The sequence below is a fragment of the Sardina pilchardus genome, chromosome 4 (genome assembly GCF_963854185.1).
Source record: "Sardina pilchardus chromosome 4, fSarPil1.1, whole genome shotgun sequence".
NCBI lineage: Eukaryota > Metazoa > Chordata > Actinopteri > Clupeiformes > Clupeidae > Sardina > Sardina pilchardus.
The window spans coordinates 20,733,676-20,757,748 of NC_084997.1; the positions used below are offsets into that span (position 1 = coordinate 20,733,676).

General features: G+C 41.1%; 1 protein-coding gene across 6 annotated transcripts; it reads right to left on the bottom strand.

The window, feature by feature from the left end:
* Positions 1-65: 65 nt before the first annotated feature.
* On the bottom strand, positions 66-23,681 carry stat4 (signal transducer and activator of transcription 4). 6 transcript variants are annotated; one of them, XM_062534548.1, is made up of 24 exons: positions 23,550-23,681; positions 22,710-22,838; positions 21,964-22,099; positions 18,949-19,047; positions 18,062-18,154; positions 17,838-17,916; positions 16,771-16,856; positions 15,883-16,034; positions 14,596-14,754; positions 12,835-12,927; positions 12,620-12,679; positions 10,517-10,537; positions 9,854-9,947; positions 9,664-9,705; positions 8,991-9,074; positions 7,274-7,372; positions 6,540-6,675; positions 5,481-5,533; positions 4,926-5,020; positions 4,534-4,670; positions 3,105-3,296; positions 2,846-2,897; positions 2,392-2,494; positions 66-989 (listed from the first exon to the last, which is right to left on the bottom strand). In XM_062534548.1, the coding sequence occupies exons 2-24, from the start codon at positions 22,835-22,837 to the stop codon at positions 975-977; spliced, it is 2,208 nt and encodes a 735-aa protein (XP_062390532.1). In that variant the 5' UTR covers position 22,838; positions 23,550-23,681; the 3' UTR covers positions 66-974. The 6 variants fall into 6 exon arrangements, with proteins under 6 accessions (XP_062390532.1, XP_062390531.1, XP_062390530.1 ...); XM_062534547.1 differs by having other exon boundaries at positions 3,093-3,296; XM_062534546.1 differs by having other exon boundaries at positions 3,093-3,311.
* Positions 23,682-24,073: the final 392 nt, after the last annotated feature.

The following is a 24,073-nucleotide window of genomic DNA, read 5'->3' on the forward strand; positions in this document are numbered from 1 at the left end:
CTGACCAGCAACTTTATGCAAATATGGACCTGCCATTGTTGTTTTGCCTGCAAAAAGGCATATTGTTTTTAATAGTTTTATTAGCCTATAGTTTACAGTTTAAAAATAAACACTTTTGTATAAACAGGCAGCCTACAAAGCACCCAGGTCAACATATACTGTATGAAAACGTCAACACAGCAATTGTAAATATAAAATGATCAAACAATATGTCATTCTGTAACTGGTTACAGTTTCTATGGAGAAAAGGATGGAGACATAATTGTGTTCATCGTGGCTTGATGTTCCAGCAACGTCAGATTTGTTTGTCAAAAGAATGGCACCCAATGTCAAGCTCAATGTAACATTGTTTTTCTTTCCTTGTTGTCAAATAAATTTTTGTTCACATGCCACACTCTACTTTCCACAGTTACATTTAAAGTAATTTTAACTAAATGATCACTGACATGGTTATAGTTATGGTTCAGGTATTTAGCAGACGCTTTTGTAAAAAGCGACATACAAATGACAACAATACAATAATTACATTTATCAGTAAACAATATAAAAGTTGGTAGTACTACATTAAGGAGAATGTCAATAATAAACAACATTGTCAATTCAATCAACAGCTTCATGAAAATAACTAAATACTATAATATACAAACCAAAACACATATGAAACGCTCAATAAACCAAGTGCATGTTGAACAGATATGCCTTTAGACCCCTCTTGAAAGACCCAAAACTATCACAGGAATGGAGAGCATGGGCAACTCATTCCACAAACAAGGAACCACTGAGGAAAAGCGTCTTGAATTTGACCCAGCGAAATATTGGGAATATCAGGTTACACTTCAGACAAACAAGGTCTTCAGCAAAGAAACAACAGAAGAAAAACATCTGTCATGCAAGCCTCCAGTCCATCTATCAGAATATGCAGTTGTAGGTGAGATCTCAACAGAACATTTCTCTGAATTTGTCCTTTGTCAGGACTATGGTGAACTGATCTGAAAACAAAATCAAGAGTTGGTAATATATTAAAAACCATGCCAGAAACAAATTCTCTTGTAGCTTTTGCAAGTTCCCATGTAGGCACAGATCTTTGGCCAGGGTTAAAGACATTTTAATGCCATGGAATATGCACACAATGTGGGGCACCTAACCTCAGAGTTGAATGGAACAAATAATTGATTGCTAGTAGACAGAGAAAAAGGGGGATTTTACAAAGAACAAGCACAAAAGTGCTGACCCTCTCTCGCATGGTCTATTTTAAAACCCTGACTTGAAAGTACGCCAGCTAAAGATCTGAGTGAAACAAGAATTTCCCTGTGTCAGGCTAAGCATCTGTTTTAAATCCCCTAGAAACGCTGACTGAAATGGAGGCACACAATAAATCCTTGGTTCCAGCTAGAATAATCTAGAATGTATTTTTTGGGTATAATTAAATTCATCAATTTAAGATGATTTAAAGGGATATTCCGCCATTTTTGGAAATACGCTCATTTTCCACCTCCCCTCGAGCAAAACAATCGATATTTACCTTGTTCCCGTTCATCCAGCCATTCTGTGAGTCTGGCGATACAACTTTTAGCTTCAGCCTAGCATAGATCATTGAATCGGATTAGACCATTAGCTTCTCGCCTGCTAGCTTCATGTTTAAAAGTGACTAAGATTTCTGGTAATTTTCCCATTTAAAACGTGTCTCCTCTCAAGTTAGAAAGTGCAATAAGACCAACTGAAAATGAAACCTGGCGTTTTTCTAGGCTGATTTGACATGGAACTACACTCTCATCTGGCGTAATAATCAAGGCAACTTGCAAACGTACCATTGGCGCAGTGATATCGTACGCAGCATCTGAAAATAGTCCCCATAGACAACAAGCAGTAGTAGTGCCAGTAGCTGCAAGTTGCCTTGATTATTACGCCAGATGAAAGTGTAGTTCCATGTCAAATCAGCCTAGAAAAACGCCAGGTTTCATTTTCAGTTGGTCTTATTGCACTTTCTAACTTGAGAGGAGACACGTTTTAAATGGGAAAATTACCAGAAATCTTAGTCACTTTTAAACATGAAGCTAGCAGGCAAGAAGCTAATGGTCTAATCCGATTCAATGATCTATGCTAGGCTGAAGCTAAAAGTTGTATCGCCAGACTCACAGAATGGCTGGATGAACGGGAACAAGGTAAATATCGATTGTTTTGCTCGAGGGGAGGTGGAAAATGAGCGTATTTCCAAAAATGGCGGAATATCCCTTTAACTACTCCGTGACCTGATAAGCCACAAAATCAATACAAATGCAATCCAGTTTTAGTTATGTAGTCCCACAACATCAGAATAGGTCTCGAATTATTTTAGATGCCCAGCTAGAACATGAACCTTTAAAGCTGAGGGTTTGAGGATGAAGAACTTACAGCGGCCATCTCAAACGGGCTCAGGGTCTGGCTGAGGGCATCAAACATGCCAGGACTCATGGGTGGCTCTGGGGAGGAACATGTTGGTGTCGTCGCGTGGGTTCTGTTTAAATCAATAAACCAGTCAACACATGAAGGACACAAATACAAGGAGAAGTTAGAGAGTGAACAATGACGTACGCAGGTTATGGTGACTTAGAGTGACTGGCAATGTACTGAAAAAGGAGTTGTTCTGGGAAGAATCACTACATACAGTACTTCCTCTATTCTATAGTCTTCTATAGTCTATGCCACGATATCTGCTGATGTATGGTATTCAGCTGAAGTGGTATGGTGCATGTTTTACTTTGGAATTTTGAGTCATCACCCACTTCTCGTTCTCTTCACTCTCGTCTGTCTGTCTGTCTGTCTGTCTGTCTGTCAGATAAATTAAAACCATGTGTACTGTACTCACATTGAGGTTAGAGTGGAGATTGGAATCAGAGACATGGGAAAGTATGGAAACACTGTTGGAAGATGAAGAGGAACAAAGAAACCTGTTAAATGGCTTTATAGCACCAAGGATCGATACCTAACATCATCTCTAAGTAGGAAATAGATGGTTGATAATAGTCAGCAATTGAATTTAGTCAGTAAATAATTAAACAAGTGTAAAATGATATGTCTGAAAATAAGAAATGGTTTCTGCCAAAGTCGCTCACTGTGAATCTTGCCTTTGCTCTGCTGACTGTTATAATACTTCCCAAATGCCTCGTCTTTGGGAATATCGGGATACAGGAACTTAAGAGGGTTCTCCGGCACAATACCATCCGCAATAACCTTGTAGTCCCGGATGATGTCAGGAAATGGAAGAGCAGAGAGCCGGTTCTTTGTGTAGGGTTCCACTGAGATGAACTTGGCCTCTCCTATGCAAGTGGGATCTGGTTAATGAATACCCCATAACAACAACAACAACCGTTATTATTTATTTATTTACTTATTTTCCAAAATACTAAAAAAAGAAAAAAAACTAAAAAACTACAAATATATGGTTTATCCAGAACCACAGCGGTAAGTATGGCGTGAGCCACTGGAATGTGGGGCATCGGCCTGTGCAGCCAGGGGAATCCCCTCCAGCAAGCTCCACCTCGCTCTGTTCTCTCTGCTGAGGAGCTCTGACATGTGTGTGTGTGTGTGTGTGTGCAGACTCCCTCTGTGTAATTTAGGCCACTTTCCAACCACAACACCAGCATCACAGAACGAATGTTTCAAACCGCTTTTTGATGATCTGCCCGTATCTGTTTTGTTGGAAGAGTCGCATCCCACAATTTGAGTGTTGATGTTTTGCTTGTTTTGTCAGCTATTACATCTTAAGGAAATTTACAGAAATAACTTTCCATGCCTTACCATGCCAAATGACAGAAATTGTATTACCATACATGGTGTTGAGTTGCTGAAGCAAAAGACTGAGCCTTAACCAGAGCTATGTGCAAAGCTGTTTTGTGTTCACATACCAATGTTTTGCGGAGTTCACATACTGAACTGCTACAGGCTATAGGCTTCACTGATCGTTTCGCTAGGGCTGAAATGGCTTTGTCTATTGTTAATGGATGTCTCCTTAAGGCTCCCATACATAGACGTCGAAATAAGTCAAGCACATTCCGCTTTCACTACTTGGTTACTTACAGTAGATTCCATTGTTTCCAATATAACCCAGAACATCGCCGCCTTCTATATTAGAATTCATTCATATTTCTTTGTGGACACTGCTCAATAAAATCCACTGTTTAGGTGGCAGACTGACTGTCTAGGTGACAGACGGAGTTGGTAGTGTATGCCAAGCACACTCCTGGCGCCAGTCTTGAAAATGTAACCAAAGGATGTAACAGACCTGCTACTGTGGCTTCTCATTCAGGTATGTGTTGTTGTGTTGTTTCCAGGGTAACAGAACGCAGCATTACCAACCATAGAATACAGCCTATGTTACCAACCAAAGATCCTCAAATAGACTAGAACTACACCATTTCAACCCTCTCTGCTATTGCCACAGTGTTGTTGTTACCATGGTTACGCTCTATCTGCTTCTTGATTTTAGCCAGAGCAGTGTCGCACGCTTCCTCCCTGTGTCTCATGCTCTCTCCTTTCCATTCAGCACTCGCTCACCATTGTCGACCTGTTCCACCCAGGTGAAGGTGATCCCGCCCAGGTGGCTCTCGCTGAAGCGCAGAAGGAAGGTTCCGGAGTCTTTCTCCCTCAGAAGGGCGCGCTCTGTCTCCTTGCTCACAAAGCCCATTATGTTGCTGTGGTAACCAAAGCCCAGAATTTGGGTCACAAAACAGAAAAGCAATACTGCCAAAGTGTGTTTGCAACAGATATGAGTATGACTTTGTTTGGTGCCTGATGAAAGATGCTGCTAGTGTCATCAGGGTACTTTCAAGAAGTAAACAAAGCAGAAAGCATAGTCAGAAGAGTAATTCTGTGTGTGTGCATGTGTGTGCATGTGTGTGCATATGTGCATATGTGTGTGTGGTTGCATATGCATGCATGGGCCTCACCCGTCAATCCACACAGGAAGCAAGTGCTTCTTAATGAGGTCTAGAATGGAATCCAGCCAAATCCAGAAGCTAAAAGGCTTCCCGGGAATATTTTCCTAGATAAGAAAACACTATTACAAACCCAAACTAACTTGACATTAAAATGCCCTCAATACCACAAAACCAATTACAATACCCTTCCCCCCTGATCATGATCAAGGGTGATAATAACTGACCTTTAGCCTCACAACAGAGACAAGCAAATTGTATGTTCATCAAAATTCAGATGAGAACTGAAAGTCTAACATACAACTGAAATCGCCCACATTGAAAGTTCACCCACTCCCACAATACCAATCTAGTTGGTATTGTTTTTAGTATAAAGAGACTCACACTGTCTCAGCAAGATCATTTTGACAATTTAATGGGCAGCCTGTCTTATCATATAATACATTTTATCAAAACAAATGTGCTAAAAGCAAGTTTTACTTGTTTAATGTACAAGGGTGGTTATTTGTAACTGTGTAACATGTCTTATATTTGGAGGGTCATTTCAAGGTGCAGTGGAGAGCTCACCTTGCAGAACTTGGACCAGGACACCTGGCAGTCGTTGTGAGCTGGTTGCTGGCCTGCAGGTGCAAACAGAAAACACTCACTTACACTGAAGGCCTGACATCACAGAATGTTGTTCCCAACGATGTTGGGAAACTATAACCATCCAACAAACATGATATAGTTTGTCTTTCCCTTAGAATTATCTGTCATCCGGACACTTTTTGACATGCAATGTGGGTAAAAAGTACTGCATTTTTTCCCTAATAGCTCTGTAAAACCCGCGTTTTACTTTTGATGGGTATTATCATCATAATTATTAGTACCCATAACACAGCATGTAGAATCCACATTTCTTGCATTAGACTCATTTACTGTAATTGGTTGTAATATTCTGCAGTGTGATAAGGCGAGACTGCGTCGCACCCCTTCCTGCCTGTCTGCACCGCATATTTGTTTTCCCAGATGATTTCCGATTGTCGGAATATTCCTCACATTATCAGCATGTCCAGACATGCAACTTGAGACTGCCGAGAGACGGCCTGGCATGTTATCAGCATGGGAATATAAACACAATTGTCCTGTCATAAGGGCACCAGCGAAAAAAACAACAGAAATGTTGCAGTCATTTGGTCTGTATCTCAATAGTTTATGACAATAATTTACATCTCAAATTATTTCTGATTTTGTTGGCTGCTGTCAAACTGTGATTGAACAAATGCTTGCAACAAAAAAAAAAAAGAAACACATAAAGACTTCAAAGCAACTTGACCTAAATCAATTCCTTAGTGGTGTTAGTAAACCTTAGAATTTTATTGGTAGTTAAAACAAAACACAAAGTACACTAAATGAGTACACAAAGTATTGTTTAATTAGAACACTAAATGAGTGCACAAAGTACTGTTTAGTTAGTACACTAAAATACGTAAGTGCACAAAGTACAAAGTATTGTTTAGTTAGTACGCTAAATGAGTACAAAGTATCGTTTAGTTAGTGCCCTAAATGAGTATGCAAAGTATCGTTAGTTAAGACACCAAAATGTGGCAGTAGAGTGGCGATGTGTGGTGCAGCGGTGCGACTCACCAAGGAGTTTTTCTCCCAGCATGCTCAGCTGCTCCTTGTTGAGGCCGCGCCCGGCGAAGGAGGAGAACTGCCAGCTGAGCACCTCTGAGAGCTGGCTCCACGTGGCCCGCGGAGGGCTGCTGAAGAAACTCAGGTTCTGACGGAGCACAGCACAAGAGAGGTGAGAGAGAGGTGAGAATAGCACGTGTGTGTGTGTGTGTGTGTGTGTGTGTGTGAGAGAGAGAGAGAGAGAGAGAGAGATAGAGAGGTGAGAAAAGGCTGTGTGTGAAAGAGAGTTTATGAGAGGTGTGTGTGTGTGTGTGTGTGTGTCTGTGTGTGTTTGTGCGTGTGTGTCTCAACTTTGTGGTCTAATGGTGATGCCTATCAATTTGGAATTGCCTTCCCTGTGTGTGTGTGTGTGTGTGTGTGTGTGTGTGTGTGTGTGTGTGTGTGTGTGTGTGTGTGTGTGTGTGTGTGTGTGTGTGTGTGTGTGTGTGTGTGTGTGTGTGAGTGAGTGAGTGAGTGAGTGAGAGAAAGAGAACTGCACATGCAGTATAATTGATCTGGTATGCATGGAATCTGCTAATTGTGTGCTGATAGAGTGTGTGTGTGTGTGTGTGTGTGTGCGCGTGTGTGTGTGAGAGAGAGAGAGAGAGAGAGAGAGAGAGAGAGAGACAGAGTATGCTTACAGTTTGGCCATCGTATTGTGTGCTAAGTGCACTTGGGCTTTTGAAGTACCCAAGTATGATTCTTACCTCGGGCTCATCCGTCAGCAGGTTATACCACATGACCGAGGCCCAGCCTGCAGGGAGCTGGCTCACATTCGAGATCACCACCAGAGGCAGAGAGCACGTCTGAGAGGAGAGAAAGAACGAGGGAGAGAGGGACAGAGAGAGAGAAAGAACGAGGGAGAGAGAGGGACAGAGAGAGAAAGAATGAGGGAGCGAGGGAGAAAGAGAGAAAGAATGAGGGAGAGAGAGGGACAGAGAGAGAAAGAATGAGGGAGAGAGGGAGAGAGAGAGAAAGAATGAGGGAGAGAGAGGAACAGAGAGAAATGAAGAAGAAAAAGGAGCTTAGTTTGCTTGAATTCAGTTTGAGCTCTTGATTAGATCTTCTCTGCATAAAATGTTACATGTTCATAGAGATCCAGTCTATAAAACGTCTACAAAATGTGAAATGTTTCAGCATACAGATGCATGACAGCTAAACTACTGTTTGACTATTGCCCTTCTATGCTCCTATTTGCGATGACTGTTTGACTATTGCCCTTCTACTGTATGCTTCTATTTGCGATGACTGTTTGACTATTGCCCTTCTATGCTTCTATTTGCGATGACTGTTTGACTATTGCCCTTCTATGCTTCTATTTGCGATCACTGTTTGACTATTGCCCCTCTATGCTTCTATTTGCGATGACTGTTTGACTATTGCCCTTCTATGCTTCTATTTGCGATGACTGTTTGACTATGGAAAGCACACTGAATGCAACCACAGGCATGTCAGGCGAACATAATAGTGGCAAGGTCCTATCTTCACATGCAAATAGTTGCGGTTAACTTTTGGCAATGTTGCAGAAAATGTTATAGGCAATATCATAGGCAGATTACTTTTATCACCAGACGTTCACTGGAAGTTTTCCATTATTGGCTAAGTGTGGTTGGCGACGCGCATTTGCCAATACTGGCAAACTTCTTATTGTTGCCGGAACTTTGCTGTAAGCTTACCTCTAGTGGCCAACATTGGCAAACTTTTGGCAATATCTTCTAGAGAACTCATTAGTTTCCCACAAATCACCCACAAGTTTGCTGCAAATCTGCCACAAACATTTAATCTTGTTTATGACTCTGTATGAAATTCGCTGTACAAATACACCTACAGTAACTTGACGTGCATATTTGCTGACCCAATGAGTCGTTGGCTCAACATGACATGACCTTAAGGCTTTTAGGCTTCTTTAACATTGCAGCAACATTGTTCTGAGGCGCTGTTAGAATACTTGTTTTGATATGCTTTCAAACCGACTGGTGGTCTAACAACCCATCGACTTTTGCCTGTCACACATCACATAATTACATTATGACCATTCAGATTGAGGTCACATTGCACAAAGACCTGTATCTGATCTAGGATCACATAGGGAAGTGGCCAAAATCAGAAAGAGAAAAGTCAGATTCCGACTTGTGCTGTCCACACTGTTATGACCAAATCAGATACACGTCACATCAACTGAAAAAAAATTGGATTTGGCCTGGTTATGCGAACGTAGCTACAGTATAGAGACATAAATAATGGTATCCATACTAGCGGAAAAAATAACTAAGCTGAATGTTGAGGCATGACTAGCTTAGTACATGCTGTGGCTTGTAGTTGTCGAGTACCAGTGGTTGTAATACTGAAGGATTAAGATCGAAAGTAAAAAGACAGTGAGAGGCCCAGTGCTATGACGTGGGATGACAGAGTGAGGGGACTGACCGCCAGGTCAATGGTCATTCCCTGCAGGCAGAACTGGGCTTCAAAGCTGAGAGAGTGAAGCTCTTCAGTCACAGTAAGGGGGCCCTGTAGAACACACACACACACACACACACACACACACACACACACACACACACACACACACACACACACACACACACACACAATTAGAGAGCATTCAGATGACTGGGGACTGAACAATTAAAAAAAAAACATTTGTCTCCTTAGCTTGGATATTTTTACATGAAGTGGATACGGAAAGATCGCCCATTGTTGATGCATATCCCATTGGTTATCATGTATTTTTCCCAGTATTTTTTTTTGGCCTTCCTAAAAGTCGCCAGGAGGTAAACAGGATACTTATCTCCTTACACAATCACTGGATATGGTTTTGTTTTGGTAAACTGTGCAATATCGCCCTCTACTGTTTACTGTTAACGTGTAGTCAGGGGTAAACGTTGAGGAGAGAGGGGCAGGATTAGACGTAGGAGTGAACAGACATATGAATGGCTGGAAGATTGACCGACAAATCCATACAGATAAGCATATCTAATAAATTTACATAGGCATGTACAGTCCATCCATACCTGATCTGAACCATGGCATACTAATGTTCAGTTTTACTCATGTCAAATCAAACTGTGACAAAAAATAAATAAAGTGAATGTCTTACCTCATTTCCCTTTGTGCCACTAAACTTCTTTTCCTTCAGTTGCTGCATTGACAGATATGATCAAAGTCATTTTAAAAAAAAATTCTCTCTTTTAATGGCACATTATGTTCACATGCAGTTACTGCACCATACATTACGAGATGTATATGCTGTGTACATATAGTGTCTATTAAAGGCAGGTGGGGATTACCAGGTGTCTGAACTCGACTGAGAGGCAGCCATTGGAGGACTCTTCCACGTCCATCACCTTTGTGCTTTGGGTCAGGATAAAAAACTGCCTATTCCTGAGGTGGACAGAAAAGCAGAAAATAAAGCACACAACTAACCACTAGTTGTGTCATATGAACATTCATTTACATGTACAGTAATTTCCAGTGTATAAGCCGCATTGAGTATAAGCCGCAGAACAGTGTTTTATGCCAGTTAAAAGAAACAAAACCATATCAATACCATATTAACTGCCCTCATGTATAACCTCATAGCTGAAGATATTTAGCAAAATCAATGTATAAGCCGCAGCTAATAGTCAGGAAATGACGGTATTCATTTGGCAGACATGCTTATCTAAAGCAACTTACAGCAACAGAATAACATTTAAGTATTTTTACATTTAAACTATAGAGCTACAGTTGCAGTATTAGAACAGCATTTAACACTTAAGCTTTCACCTATTCACGTTTTCATACATATTCACAGAGCAACTGTTTAGGCTCATTAGATAAATAACATTTACAGATGTTAACAGTAAATGTTACAGTCATATGTAAGTGCAGTTGGGTGTTATTTATGGTACTCCGTGTGACCTGCTAAGTGAAACTGGTCTAGAAGAAAACAGGAAGTCACTGATACTCACACTTTGCCTGGTGGCGGATCCCTGCACACACAACATTAAACAAAAACAACATGATCATCACCAACAGCAACAACGACAACAGAATCTTGTGCTACATCCGTTCTCACGTGCTACTACACATGGTGGTGAATTACTAGATGTTACCGTGCAGACTCTACTGATTCATCAGTAACTGTGTGTGAGGGTACATTTTCATGTGACGTGTGGTGCGTGAATGTATGTGTGTGTGTGTGTGTGTGTTTATGAATTACTACATGTTACTGTGCAAACTCTACTGATTCATCAATAACGGGTGTGTGAGGTTATATTTTCATGTGATGTGTGGTGTTTGACTGTAAGTGTGTGTGTTTGTGTGTGTGTGTGTGTGTGTGTGTGTGTGTGTGTGTGTGCGTGCGTGCGTGCGTGCGTGCGTGCGTGCGTGCGTGCGTGCGTGCGTGCGTGCGTGCGTGCGTGCGTGCGTGCGTGCGTGTGTGTGTTTATGAATTACTACATGTTACTGTGCAAACTCTACTGCAGGGCTATTCAATTAGTTTGTAATAGGGGCCAGTTCATGAAAAGTATCACAACTGAGGGGCCGGAGAAAAAACGCTTGAAATATGAGTAATTACGTACAAATGTAGATACAATAAACTACGACAGCACCAATATGGGTGTTCAAATGTTGCATTTTGTAAATGCATAATATCAGAGCCTGTCCCTTATTAGACATTCTCTGATAATATCGTTTTTTGGTGGTTATTTGTGTTGAATTTGTGGGAATATTTCTGCCACAGGCCCAGACTACCACAGTGGTAGGCCAACATTGGGAAGGTGACACTGGATCTATATTGCTAATATGTTGCATTTTGTAAAAGCATAATTATTTTGTGGTTATTTTGTTGTATTTGTGTTTTGGGAATATTTCTGCCACAGGCCCAGACTACCACAGTGGTAGGCATTGGGAAGGTGACACTGGATCTGCATTGCTATGGCTAATATGAAATCTGTGATTAACATTAACATTAACAACAATGGAATCTGAGCTTTGCGCAGTAACTGCTAGGTCCATACAATTTCCAATGGGCACAAACAGGTTTCAAACAGTGTTTAAATGAATTAAATGTGCGTAATCGGTCGCATATGTAACTCATCTCAACATACATTTAACGTTCCCACCATTTAAATTGGATGAACGTGTTCACAAATCAATGTTACTTACAGTGGACTTGACATCAAGGCGATGGATGTGTATTTCACATTGAAACTATTTGCGTGGTGCAACCCGTTAAAATGTTAGTAGCTTATAATACTCCAACGTAGTGGCAATTTACGTTGAAACTAAGCTAAGATGGAACTTATGTTCAACTCGGTCAAAACGTTACGTGCAGTTGGCTGAGGTGCAGTGGCTGCACTGGACTTCAGAGCGAGTGAGAGCATGCAACAGAACTGATGCCACCAAAGTTTAACTTTTAAACCGACTCCTATTTGCTCCAATAGCTACATTACGAGTGGCGAAAGTTTTCGCGAGGATGTGCTTGGACTGGAGAGGCACGGTGAGATTTCATGCACCAAAAATGCTTCATGCTTTGAGGAAAACAGCTTGGATTTGGCGCACGTCAACATGTTGGTGACGCTGCGTAAAAACGAAGCAAGGCACCTCTTTGTATAATATCCAGTAACAAAGTAGCCTACAACGGCAACGCACCACACAGAATATTATTTGTAGGCGCTACTCGCAGTGTAGCCTATCACTGCACCTCCATTATCGTGTTTTCCACCAGCTATTTACGTCTATACCGATCATAAGGATTTGCTCATATAACATCAGCCAACACTTCAAGGGCCACTACAAAGTATCTCGGGGGCCGGATCCGGCCCGCGGGCCGCTAATTGAAGAGCCCTGCTCTACTGATTCATCATGGGTGTGTGAGGTTATATTTTCATGTGACGTGTGTGTTTATTTATTATTATGCCACCGTGCAAACCCTACTGATTCAGTAACAGGTGTGTGAGGTTACATTTTCATGTGATGTGCGGTGTGTGAATGTGGGCAGAAACGGTGGCAGTGGGTAAGCGCTGATTCACACCACCGGAGAGATTTTAATTGGTGGCAGAGGCACTCACTTGTCAAATGTCGTCTTCACTTTTAGCTGGTAGTCCACCTCTGGCAGTTTCACCAGTAACCTACGCCACACACAGGCGTTAAAAAAAAAAAAACAAAGGAAAATATTAACCACCACCAACTGCAGGGAAAATGAGTCCCACATAACTGACGTGGAGAGAGAGCTCATGCTATTTAAAGTGGTGCTGCGTGGTGTGAGAGGAGGTCCGTTCCATACCTGACCTTGGTGGTGAACTGCACTTGTGTTTTGATGATGAGTGGTTTCTGCGGGTGCGTGGGCATACAAGGTTGCTTTTCCACTACGAAAGAACTACAGACAAAACAGACAATAGCATCATTGCTTGGTCCAAACAAAAAAAAAAGAAGAAGTCACACGGGTTGACTATTCTGCCACTGCCTTGTTTTGCCATGCTTCTTTCTCACTAGGTATTTGGGGTAGGTAGGTCGCCTAAACAACCAGTAGGTACTGTAACTGAGGTAACCAGAAGAAAACCGTTGGAAGGCCACCATTTTTGACAAATGCTGTTGTCACTCTGCATTTTTGACATGCGCACTGGTTGAGCCGCTGTCTTTGTTTCTCTTACCAAGAACAAACAAAGGTTGTTCACACTTTGGTTTTTTCCTGTCAGATGCGAGCCACCAGAGAGAGAGAGAGAGAGAGAGAGAGAAAGAGAGAGAGAGAGAGAGAGAGAGAAAGAGAGAGAGAGAGAGAGAGAGAGAGAGAGAGGGGGGGGGCTCTTCCCTCGCACCTCACTTTTTCTGTTAAACACCGATGCAATGCCAGTAAAAACCAACTGGGTCAATCTGAAAGGTGGGCGTCTAAAAAATAGACAGGCTCCAGGTTCTGAATTTATTCACATTCGAGGGCATAACCCTCACCACATAATAAGAGGGCATAATCTCACCACAGTGCCAAGTCATGCTATCTTGCCTGTGGTGAGATAGTGGCACATTTTCTGCCAGTCAAAAAGTGGGACAAGGTATAGGGCAAATGTCCCCAGAATCAATCTAAGTCAATCCGAAACAACTTTTGGAGAGTGTGGGTGTTAAAGTGTGCCATGGATGAAGACACAAGGGGAACAAAGCAGACAGTGGGACATTTTTGGATTTAATTTCATCTCTGTAGCTCGGGGTGGTTCCAGCTTATGTAAGCAGCGTTTCCGTCACCACATAATTAATAACAAAGATAAATCAAATCAATGCTCTTCACCCACCACAGAGAACAACCTTGGACAAACAGTGTGAAGCACATGGCATGACGTAGCAAAAATCCAACAAAAGCGCCCAGCCAGAGCTGATAGTTGTGTGGTCTGGCTCAGCACAACTGCACCACCACAGAGGGGAAATTGTGCACTTGTTATTGTGTCATTCAGAGTCTCATTCCCCCGAAACCACTTTAGGTTCGGTCGGGTTGATTGAATGTATTCTTGCAAAGTTAAGCTACTGTCCATACAATACGGATTTCAATGTTGGACTTCCTGCTTTCAATGATGTAAAAATCATAATTTCAAGTCCTATTCATGGGGTTCATTGAAATCCGTATTTCTCCCATCTCAAGGCAAACTGAGGGAATGATGCACGACCGTTCAAAAACATGACTGGTTTTCTAAAGATACAAAGCTTAATGCTAATCGGTGAAGTGTCCCTTTAAGTATAGTTTTTTGCCGTTTTTGCCTTTATCATTAAGGATAGTGAAGACTTGACAGGAAGCAAGTGGGAGAGAGAGAGATGGGGTGGGACCAGGACATGACCGCAGATCGGAATCGATCCTGGGTCCCCGTGGGCACTCGGACCGGTACAGTACATGGCACGCGCGCTGTAGCCTGTTGCGCCACAGCACCCCCTTTTCTACCTTTTGTTAACCTGATATACAGTATGCTGTATATATAACCTGTTAACCCATTAACCATGTTTTTGCATTCAACAAAGTCATATCTGACATAGTTTACAACATTTATGTCTAGTAGGTCTACTGTACCTTTTGATGAGGTGATAGATGAGAAATTTGACCTGCTCTTCCATCTGTGGTTTCTGTAAGGGGATGGGGTCACTCTCATAGGTGACTTTGTGGATGAGCTCGCCCAGTTTGTCCAGTTGCCGTTTGATCTGAAACAAGCTCTGCGCTGTCAGGGTGAACCTACCAAGAGAGAAAAACAGAAAGCTATACATTACAATGTACAGTCCTAACATTGCAGAGATGGTTAACATTCAAAAAGCTTCAGCTGGATTGAGTAGAGAAACGTATTTTGTGAAGAGGACAGACAAAGCTTTTGTCTTTGCGTCTTGTGTCTAAACTAAAGGGCCTCAGTAAGCAATTCTTATTGTACAGCCTTAATTGCACTGTAGAGACGCTCCCTTTGGTGGTTTTGCAGCCAGGATAAAGCTTTTGCCCATCAGATGACTAAAGGAGCTATTTTAAAGACTGTTAGTCCAGGACATCAGTCAAACAAGAACACACAAGTGAATAGCTGGGTAGAAAACATGGCAAATAGGAGACAGAGGAACATAATTCACAGCTACAAATCACATCGCTCAAAATACCCTCCATGTATTTTACATGAGGGTGTCTTCTACCCACACCAAATGAAATATAATTTAATTGCCAAATTTGAATCTAATCTAAACACATTCTGTATACTCTGAGACCTTTGGTGCCCATGCTTGGTCTGTGTCAAGTGAAAAGGATATGTTGGATATAGTAAAACTACAGTATAGTCAGATTGGATATAGTGAAACTATAGTATAGTCAGATTGGATATAGTAGAACTATAATATGGTCAGATTGGATATAGTGAAACTACAGTATAGTATAGTCAGATTGGATATAGTAGAACTATAGTATGGTCAGTTGGATATAGTAAAACTACAGTATAGTATTCATGGGTTTCATCAGGTCCCTTTCCACAGGTGTATAAAATCAAGCACCTTGATTATGAATGCATTGCAGACTGCATGGTGCTTGATTAACCCACCTGTGGAAAGGGACCTGATGAAACCCATGAATAGTCAGATCGGAGGCTCATTGCCCTACACTACCCACTGCAATGACACTGTGAAATGACTCCCGTCTGAGCAGGGAAAGAAGACCTGTTTTCGGATTAGATCTGTAACTAAAGTAATTATCTAGAAATACATGCAAATACTGTATATAATTAGTACTTCTGTTCCTAAAACGTGCAACCTGTGTAGCGTGTAATGTAATGTGTAGTGTGTAATGGCAGCAACTGTCACGTCATGTGTAGTCACTGTGGAGGTCCAGCCGTACCAGTTCTGTAGCTGGTCCATTCCAGTGAGAACCGGACCTCCGATGCAGGCAATCTGCTGCCGTCGTCTCCAGTCCATGAGCTCCAAGTTCAGCTGTGTGCTCATCATGTCATTGATTTCCTTGATGACATCAGCCATCTTGGACAGGATTTCCTGCACAGATGATCCTTGAAAGGTCAACTCATCCCAGTTCTAATTACAGTAACCTCATCATTTTTGCTTTAGAAGGCCTTTTTAAAACATATAAATGTATCAATTGATTTATTTACAAGGGACATAATTTCTATACTGTATATGATCTCTCATTCAGTGTTGATAGCCATACACAAAACATTTTGAGGACAGCCAAGAGATCAACAGATATACAGTAATCTGTGACAAAGGCTGTGTTTTCAGGCATAAAGATAAGATATGTGTTGACATATTCCTCCACCCACTTATATGTTATCTACGTTCCGTTAAAAAAAAAGTTAGGGGTCAGTCGTTTTTAAAATCCCTTTCAAAAACATTGATGCTAAAGATTATACATCGAGACCAGCTCTACAGAACCTTTGGTAGAACCTCAAAACCATCTCAGATATGATATCACTCACCTTACATCAACCATTTTTTGGGGGGAATTGTTTTTGTCAAACAGTCTATGTAAGAAACAACTTTTAGGTACTGATGTATAAACATGTAAGTTCCCTCAGACGGTGACCCAGGCTTTAAACCACGGAGACATAAACAGGTGAGGTCACGAGGAGGAACAATGAGACATGTTGTGAGGCCCTCATGGAGCATCAGGAGAGAGATAGGGAGAGAGAGAGAGAGAGAGAGAGAGAGAGAGAGAGCAGGTAAGTATCAGGGCCTCAGTGTGAGAAAGAGAGAGGGGGGTGTGTGCACTTGCCTTCCGTTTGAAGTCCAGGCGGTTGAGGATCTCCTGGAGCAGGGCCACTTCCTGTTTCATGCACTGCGAGTTCCTCTCCACTGAATCTGCGGACAGATGCACAGCCTCTACCCAACCACCACGACTTTTCATATTATCTACTACACCTTTGCTACAGCATTGGATAATGTTTTGTAGCATAATATATTATAATATAATATCATTTATTTCTACTCTGCACTTCTAATTCTTGACTTCGCGGACATGTCATTTCCTCTTGACGTAAAGTGCTGTCAATGGGCTGTCAAAAAAACACGTAGTTGTGGAGCTAGAGCTAGAACGGCAAAATCGTTACAGTTACAGCGGGATTGAGACAGTGCCCCTACAAATGAACTGCTGGCTAATCGCTCATAGAAAAATATCCCGACCGAATGGCCATATATTTGGTGTCATTTTTAAATTCACTTCAGCTATCCAATGCATGTGTTTTCACCAGAGGTGACCACAATGTAAAGAACTCAAAGCTCTTTCTGTCAGATCTAGTGGATGACTCCTAACGGACCTCATGCTGCTCATTCTGTGTGTGCAATTAAAAAAGCAATCATTAACTAATAATTTGTAAATCTTTGCTTTGACTTTGTTTTGCTAGGAGATTATAGCCATTAGACTCTTCTAATAGACGGTTTACAACTGTCTCAGAGTTCAAGATATTTTCTAACCAAACTTCTGGAGGAGCCCAGGAAACTTTGCAAATCCTCCCATCTCCTCACCTCTCTCCCCCATTCTCCTAAAAGTCCTATGCTCATATCATCCCTTATCCATAGAGGGAGTCAGTGGACAACAGTCGCACGTGACCCTGCGTTGGCATCCCAGGACTAATAGTCAGCTACCAAGCCAAACAAGCTAATTCTCAGTGCTCAGTATCAAGCAATCCAATGGGTGAACTAGTGAACCCACATTTGGCACTACAGTAAACCACATGCTGAACCTACCACCATGGACTACACCTCTGTGCTGTCTTTTTTGCGTTGTCAAGATGCCTTACACGAAAAATGAAGTATTTGAGACGTATGATTTCATCTACCAACCTCGCGACTGGAGAGTTTTATAGCGGAAATCAAAGTCATCTTGCATGTCCTCCAGGTATTTCACTGCCTGGTCCATCATCTGTTTGAGATAAGGAAATACGAAAACAAATGATTCCATCCTTAGTCACAGTGTACAACTGAAAATGAGACACTACCCTCAATTGTCCCAGGAATGAAAATAAAGGTTGAATGACAAATTAATGAACAATGTGAATCACAGTTACCTGAACACTACTCCGAATAACAGCCACACGATTGTCCAGGTTCTTCTGCCTTTCGAAGGCTTCAGAATTCTGCATGGACTTTTCCAAAGGCCCCTGTAGTTGGCAGAAGAGAAATGAAGACATTCATGAGATGTACAGTAGGATGTGCACTAAACTGTTGACTAAACTCAAGCAAACGTACTGTATAACGTGCTTCACTTCAAAAGCATAAGCAAAACTTTAAATTAGAATGAATACTTGGAACAGCACTATTGCCGTTAATTTAATTAAATATAGTATATTTTACACTCCATATCCTAGTAAATCTAGTATGTTATAGAACCAGTCTATATCACAATGTAAATTCATTATATTACAGTACAATGTTACCTTGTTGCACAACAGCTTATTTCTATTTTTCACTTTCGTGATGCCTTGAATATGGAGTGCCACAAACCAAGGTATGACTGATGCAATGAAGGGACGTGTTTATTTTGTCTCGTCATAATCAGTTGGTGCAGGGCTACAGTACATCTAAATAATGGCACCGGCTTAATAGCCTGTTTACCAACACAACCAGATGGCATCATTTGACATCAAGGACTGAAGTAAACTGGCATAAGGGAGAAGAGGTCCTGAAGTTAGAACGAAACAAGCCAAATCAAAATGAAATCTGTTTTACACATGTGGGGTGTTGGGCGCCTTGTAGGCCCAAATATAAGAAAGGGGGAAACACAGGTTTTTCTTTTCATTTGCTCATAGAGTGGTCATCTGATTGTGTAGTGTTAGTGTGCACTGGGTTAAGAGACCCAAGGCACACCTTTACCTGTTCCCATAAACCCTTATGAAAACCCAAGGTGCATTTAAACATGTTGATTTTCTCACTGACCCAGTTATTTGTTGCTTACCTGTTCCTGTATGCTGGCTAAAGCGATGATCCTCCTCTCCTCTCTCAGACAACTGGAGATGATCACAGCCACTTGGACTGGGTTGCTCTTATATTTCATCTACAGGACACAGAGAGTTTAGGTGTGGCCATGTTTCACTTGCTAGAAGTGAGTGTGGTTAAGAGGAAAGAGGGTCTCAAGATGCACAGAGAGCTCTCTCTAACTGTGAACTGTTCACCGTTACAGTGTTACTGTTGTCGTGCTTCAACTCTTTTCCAAAATACTCCACCACTTTTCGTAAATATTTTTGTTTTGTTTTGTTTTCCAAGTAATTTCTGTAATTGGGTTATTGTTATTTGATTTATCTTTACTCAATCAAAACAACACAACTGCACTTTAATTGTTATTATGCGAAATACACAATTAAATAACATTACTCTTTAATGTTTTCAAAAACGGATTTGTAACATTCTGGAGAAGAGCTTTTCAACTTTTAACAGGGATATATGGTTTATTTACAGCATCAAAAGTGATAGGAAGGAAAAACCAAAACAGATAACAGGATGAAACTGAAACTAAAACTTCTGGTTAGTGTCAGAAAATGTTATAAACACTGTATTTCCATTATTTTTACATGGAAACATATGCACAATGGTGAAGAACTAAGAAAGTGTTTCCTATAAACTAAGACTCAAGGTACCATATTGACTGAGTAATTGAGTATCTTCAATGCCTTGACTCAAAGTGAAAGTAGAACATGCTGTAACCAAACTTCCATTCCACAACTTTTAAAGGATACTCCTGTAAATGTAACATGATATTTCCTCATATCAATTCATCTTTGAGCTCACACTAACAAAGCAAAACGTCACCCGCATCCAGATGGCCTCTTGTAGAATCACAACCCTCTCTTCTAATACCCCATGTAAATTCCATAGCTTCACCTACCAACCAAAAACACTGACATTTGTCCATCCATCTACTGTATCTGTCTGTTTGTCTGTCTATCTGTGCCCCCTCAGAATTTCTCAAGGGAGAAATACCCCAGCCTACATGCAACCACACACAGGCGAAAAAGCCCTGATCATAATCATGATGACTCACACATACACACACGCGTATTTGTGTATGTGCATGTGTGTGTGCGCGCTGTTTTGCTTCTTGGGGCTGTTTCTCATGATTATGGTTTTAGGCCGAGTCCTGATCCCCTGCTCCCACTCAAAAAGGGAATTTTGCACCCTGTGGTTGTTTGTTGCTCATCCGTTTGTGACTCATGACGTTGTTTAACTCAAAAACGACGTACACCTACTCCCTGTCTGCAACATAATGCTTGCTCAGTAGAAATAAAACAAACCGAGAAGAGAAAAAGAGAGAGGGGGAGAGAGGGGGAGAGAGGGGGGGTTAGAGAGAAAAAATCTTGGTTTTGAAATTAGACATGTTTTCTTTGCCTGTGTACTGTGTACGGCCGGCGTGGAAAGTTCATATTTATTTTTGACAATGTCACTGCAGCTTATGTGATGATGATGACTTTTTTTCATTTCCAGGAGGAAATCGTGAACTAAACACATGACACACACCACACGAAAGGCTGTCATGCTAAGCGAGCTGCACCTTTGTGTTCTGAACTCTGTGGCATAATCGCTTTCCTACAACACTATACCCCGAAAAACAACACCGGAGACTGTGACCACAAGCCTCTCTCTCTCTCTCTCTCTCTCTCTCTCTCTCTCTCTCTCTCTCTCTCTCTGTGTTGAGGTATGTTTCCACGGAAGTCTCGCCGAATGCAGCAAAAGCGTGACAATGACAAGCTCTGGCCTCTATGGGGTCTTTACAGTGGCGCTTAAGAGCAGGTTAAGATACTAACTCATGTGTTTGTCACACCTTCATGGCTTCCTCCCTAACGATAAAGATCTATAGGGATCTTATGGTATTTTGGGACATGTTCTGTTTATGCTTACGTTTTACGTTTCTGAATTCACAGACATTCTTGTTACATCAGTTGAATAGCTTCAAATGAAGTTGAAAAGCCTTTTGGGACATACTACAGAATCACTATAAGACTGCATTGAAGTATTACAGAATATCATAGAGGTATAAACTATAGAACTACTATAAAATCATAGTATTATAGTAGGGAGGTTAAGCTGAAAAAATAGGCCATTGACTTCAAGTCATGATGCAAAGGTCCCTTTTGGTATGGAAGTACATTAGGGTCATACAAATAACACAAGTGAGATCACACATTTTAATGGAAATAATCACACTAAAAAAATGGCCGCCAATGTGCTAAAAAATACTCTTGATCCCATATATTTGCTTCTGTTATGGCTATAATGACACATTTGTGTGATCTCACTGGGTTAAATTTATTTCTATGGCCCTATGGTACTTCCATACCAAAGAGGACCTTTGCATCATGACTTGAAGTCAAAAGTCGCTTAACCTCCCTACTATTACAATAGTTATTTTTCATAAGGGGTAACTCAATCCCTGGGTGTGGGTGAGGACATAGAGTGCCAGTAGCTCTTACCCCATTAAGGTCATGGGGTCACCTTTAGAGCAGGTAAATAGATTTGAATAAAATACATTAAACTGACTGTAAAACAAGGACGTGAAAATGGCAAAAATATATATAACGTGAAGCCTTTAAGTCTGAATTGGCCACTCTGGTGATGAAACTATTGAGATAGTGCACATGACCCTCCTGACCCTGAATGCTACTGTGCATTCAAAACTGATTACGATTCTAAGGGCTAGCACGGGGACAAAAGTGTGCTTTCCTGTGTTATCTTTCACTTCCTTACATATAGTGAGGGACAATTATAAAGTCTACACCCGGAAATAATCATCAGCGAGTGAGAACTACTCCTTATCGAGGGAAGTTGCATTCAATAGACCCATGCCATTGACAGCAGCACTCTTCCTGAAGGGCTCTAAAAAAGTTACAATTTAATTGGGATCCATAAAAGAATCACTGCCCATTCAGAAAATGTGTGAGATACGGTGCAGGCATGTGTATGGGTGGACAGTGCTCACCTGAAGCTGCTGTGTGATCCTTTTGAGGTTGTGCCGGAGGAGGAAGTTGGGCTCCTGGGAACACTGGCGATCAAGCTGGATCAGGAGGTTGTTGAACAGCACGGTGGCCATCGACTCGTGATTGGCGGCCGCTTCCCTGGAGATTGGAGGAGAAGTGTGACGTCAAAATGCTGCTATTCTTTGTTTACTTCATGTGCTACTTTCTACAGTACAGGCTACTACAAAAGATACTGTATTTTTTGAGGTGTTTCTCTCAAAATTGTGCTCATTAACTTGTTTAATTTTTACTTCTTTCAAAGAATATTTCTATAGCCTACATCTTTTTCGAAATGTTTTTGTTTTCACTCCTGTCAAGTGCAATGGTTGATGTTTATTTATTCTTTCAAAATCAACCATTCCTCCATGTAACCCTTGCTAGCAACTACAGTATAATGGTAGTTATTTCAAACATGATCTTAGACCACTCCAATTACTGATGGTAATATTTCATTGATATGTGTGTTTCACAACCTGCACACAATACCACAAAGAGTCATTGCAAGAACAATATTGCTACCATAAGTAAAGCAGTCACACAAAAATATATCATTTGTGAGACGCGGTTTATTTACAATGCATCTATTTTCCATGTATCCTTCAGTCTCAATATTTAAAATGGATGCAGCAAAAGCTTTATCCAGTTGAGAAGTTATCCAGCCGCATTTAATACTCTTAATAGTAATAGGAATGTATGACAGACAACATACCAGTCTTGCCCCTCAATCCAGTTGGCCAACACCTGCCGAGCCTCCATTGGAAAGGTGTCATCATAGAAATAATCCACCTGCTCCAGAAACTTGATATCTAACTGCTGAATTTGCTTCCATTGACTCATTCTGAAAGGCCGGGCAAAAATAATATACACATAAAATACAAGAGAAAACCATAGGGCATTTGAAACTTTTGTTTAGCCTGTAATAGGCTAGCCTACAATAGAAACAGTTACTTAAACAACAATCAGGGAAATATGAATTTAAATGACTTTATGGTATGCTAGGCCTACATTCTTGTATGTAGGCCTATATTTATTATTATTATTATTATTATTATTATTGTTTAAACACATTTGATGTTAATATCTAAGTTAAGTGACTGCACAGCACTGTAGTGAAAGTAGCCTAAGGTAAACAGCCTCGGCTATTGAGAAAGGAAGATATTAAAAACGGCAACAGAGAGCGCAGCTATGGAAGACAATGCTCGTAGTTTCTGTTGTGTTTGGCGATTGTTGCCAATAATTCAATCCATATCAGTGATCATATGTCCTTATCAAATATGTTAATAATACATAATTAGCCTATGTTCTTTTCAAGTAAACCTGGTCTACTTGTAAAACGGATTCAAATTAAGTTACTATTTATCTGACAAGGTGACAATGGTAACATTTCCATTACAATCAAAATATTTGAACTATTAGTGAAACTCCTACAGCCTATGGGTCCACTAGGACAACTATTTGATAAACTAGATTACATCGATTAAATAGATTCAGGTAGTCATTATCACGTGTGGTATAAGACACAGGAAGCGAAAGCGTAAAGTGACACTACCTGCAACTTCACAACTGTAACTCCGCATGCGTTTTGAGTTCTTCCCCTTCCTCTGAGTGAGATGCGCATTCGGCCCTAAATGACGAACTTGTACAGTGGACGCTCTGCTTATGTCAGTGACATGCCCCTCCCAGTGTTTTGACGTGCTTCCTCCAAGCTGGTCGGTTCAGTCCGTACTGTAGGCGAGGGCTTGACAGGTAGGCCACGCCCACACCGTGATAGTCTATAATGTATTTCTTGAAAAGTAATAATAGGCTGAAGAAAAACGGGGACTGTAGCAAAGTACACCGCTTGGTTGGATTCTCCATTGCCAGGATCTATAGCCTAGAATGTGTAGTAGGCTAAAACTGTTTCACATGAGCTGATCTTCAGTGTCCCGAAAACAAAGCCAAAAAGCTAAATTCACAGCTTAGATTAAATATTAAATGTTCACATGAAGATAATAGCCTATTATGCTAATGTTCCCCAAAACCACATAGCTGATCTCTGACGTAAAGTCAGATGTAAACTCCTTTGACTGCTCT

Excerpts from the sequence above, each read along its gene's own strand:
- stat4 (XM_062534542.1), bottom strand. The coding sequence starts at position 22,837 with ATGAGTCAATGGAAGCAAATTCAGCAGTTAGATATCAAGTTTCTGGAG. Across the intron at positions 12,928-14,595 it reads ATCTATCACCTCATCAAAAG|TTCTTTCGTAGTGGAAAAGC; the intron begins GTACAGTAGACC and ends TTTTGTCTGTAG. Across the intron at positions 4,671-4,925 it reads CTTCCTGTGTGGATTGACGG|CAACATAATGGGCTTTGTGA; the intron begins GTGAGGCCCATG and ends TGGTTACCACAG.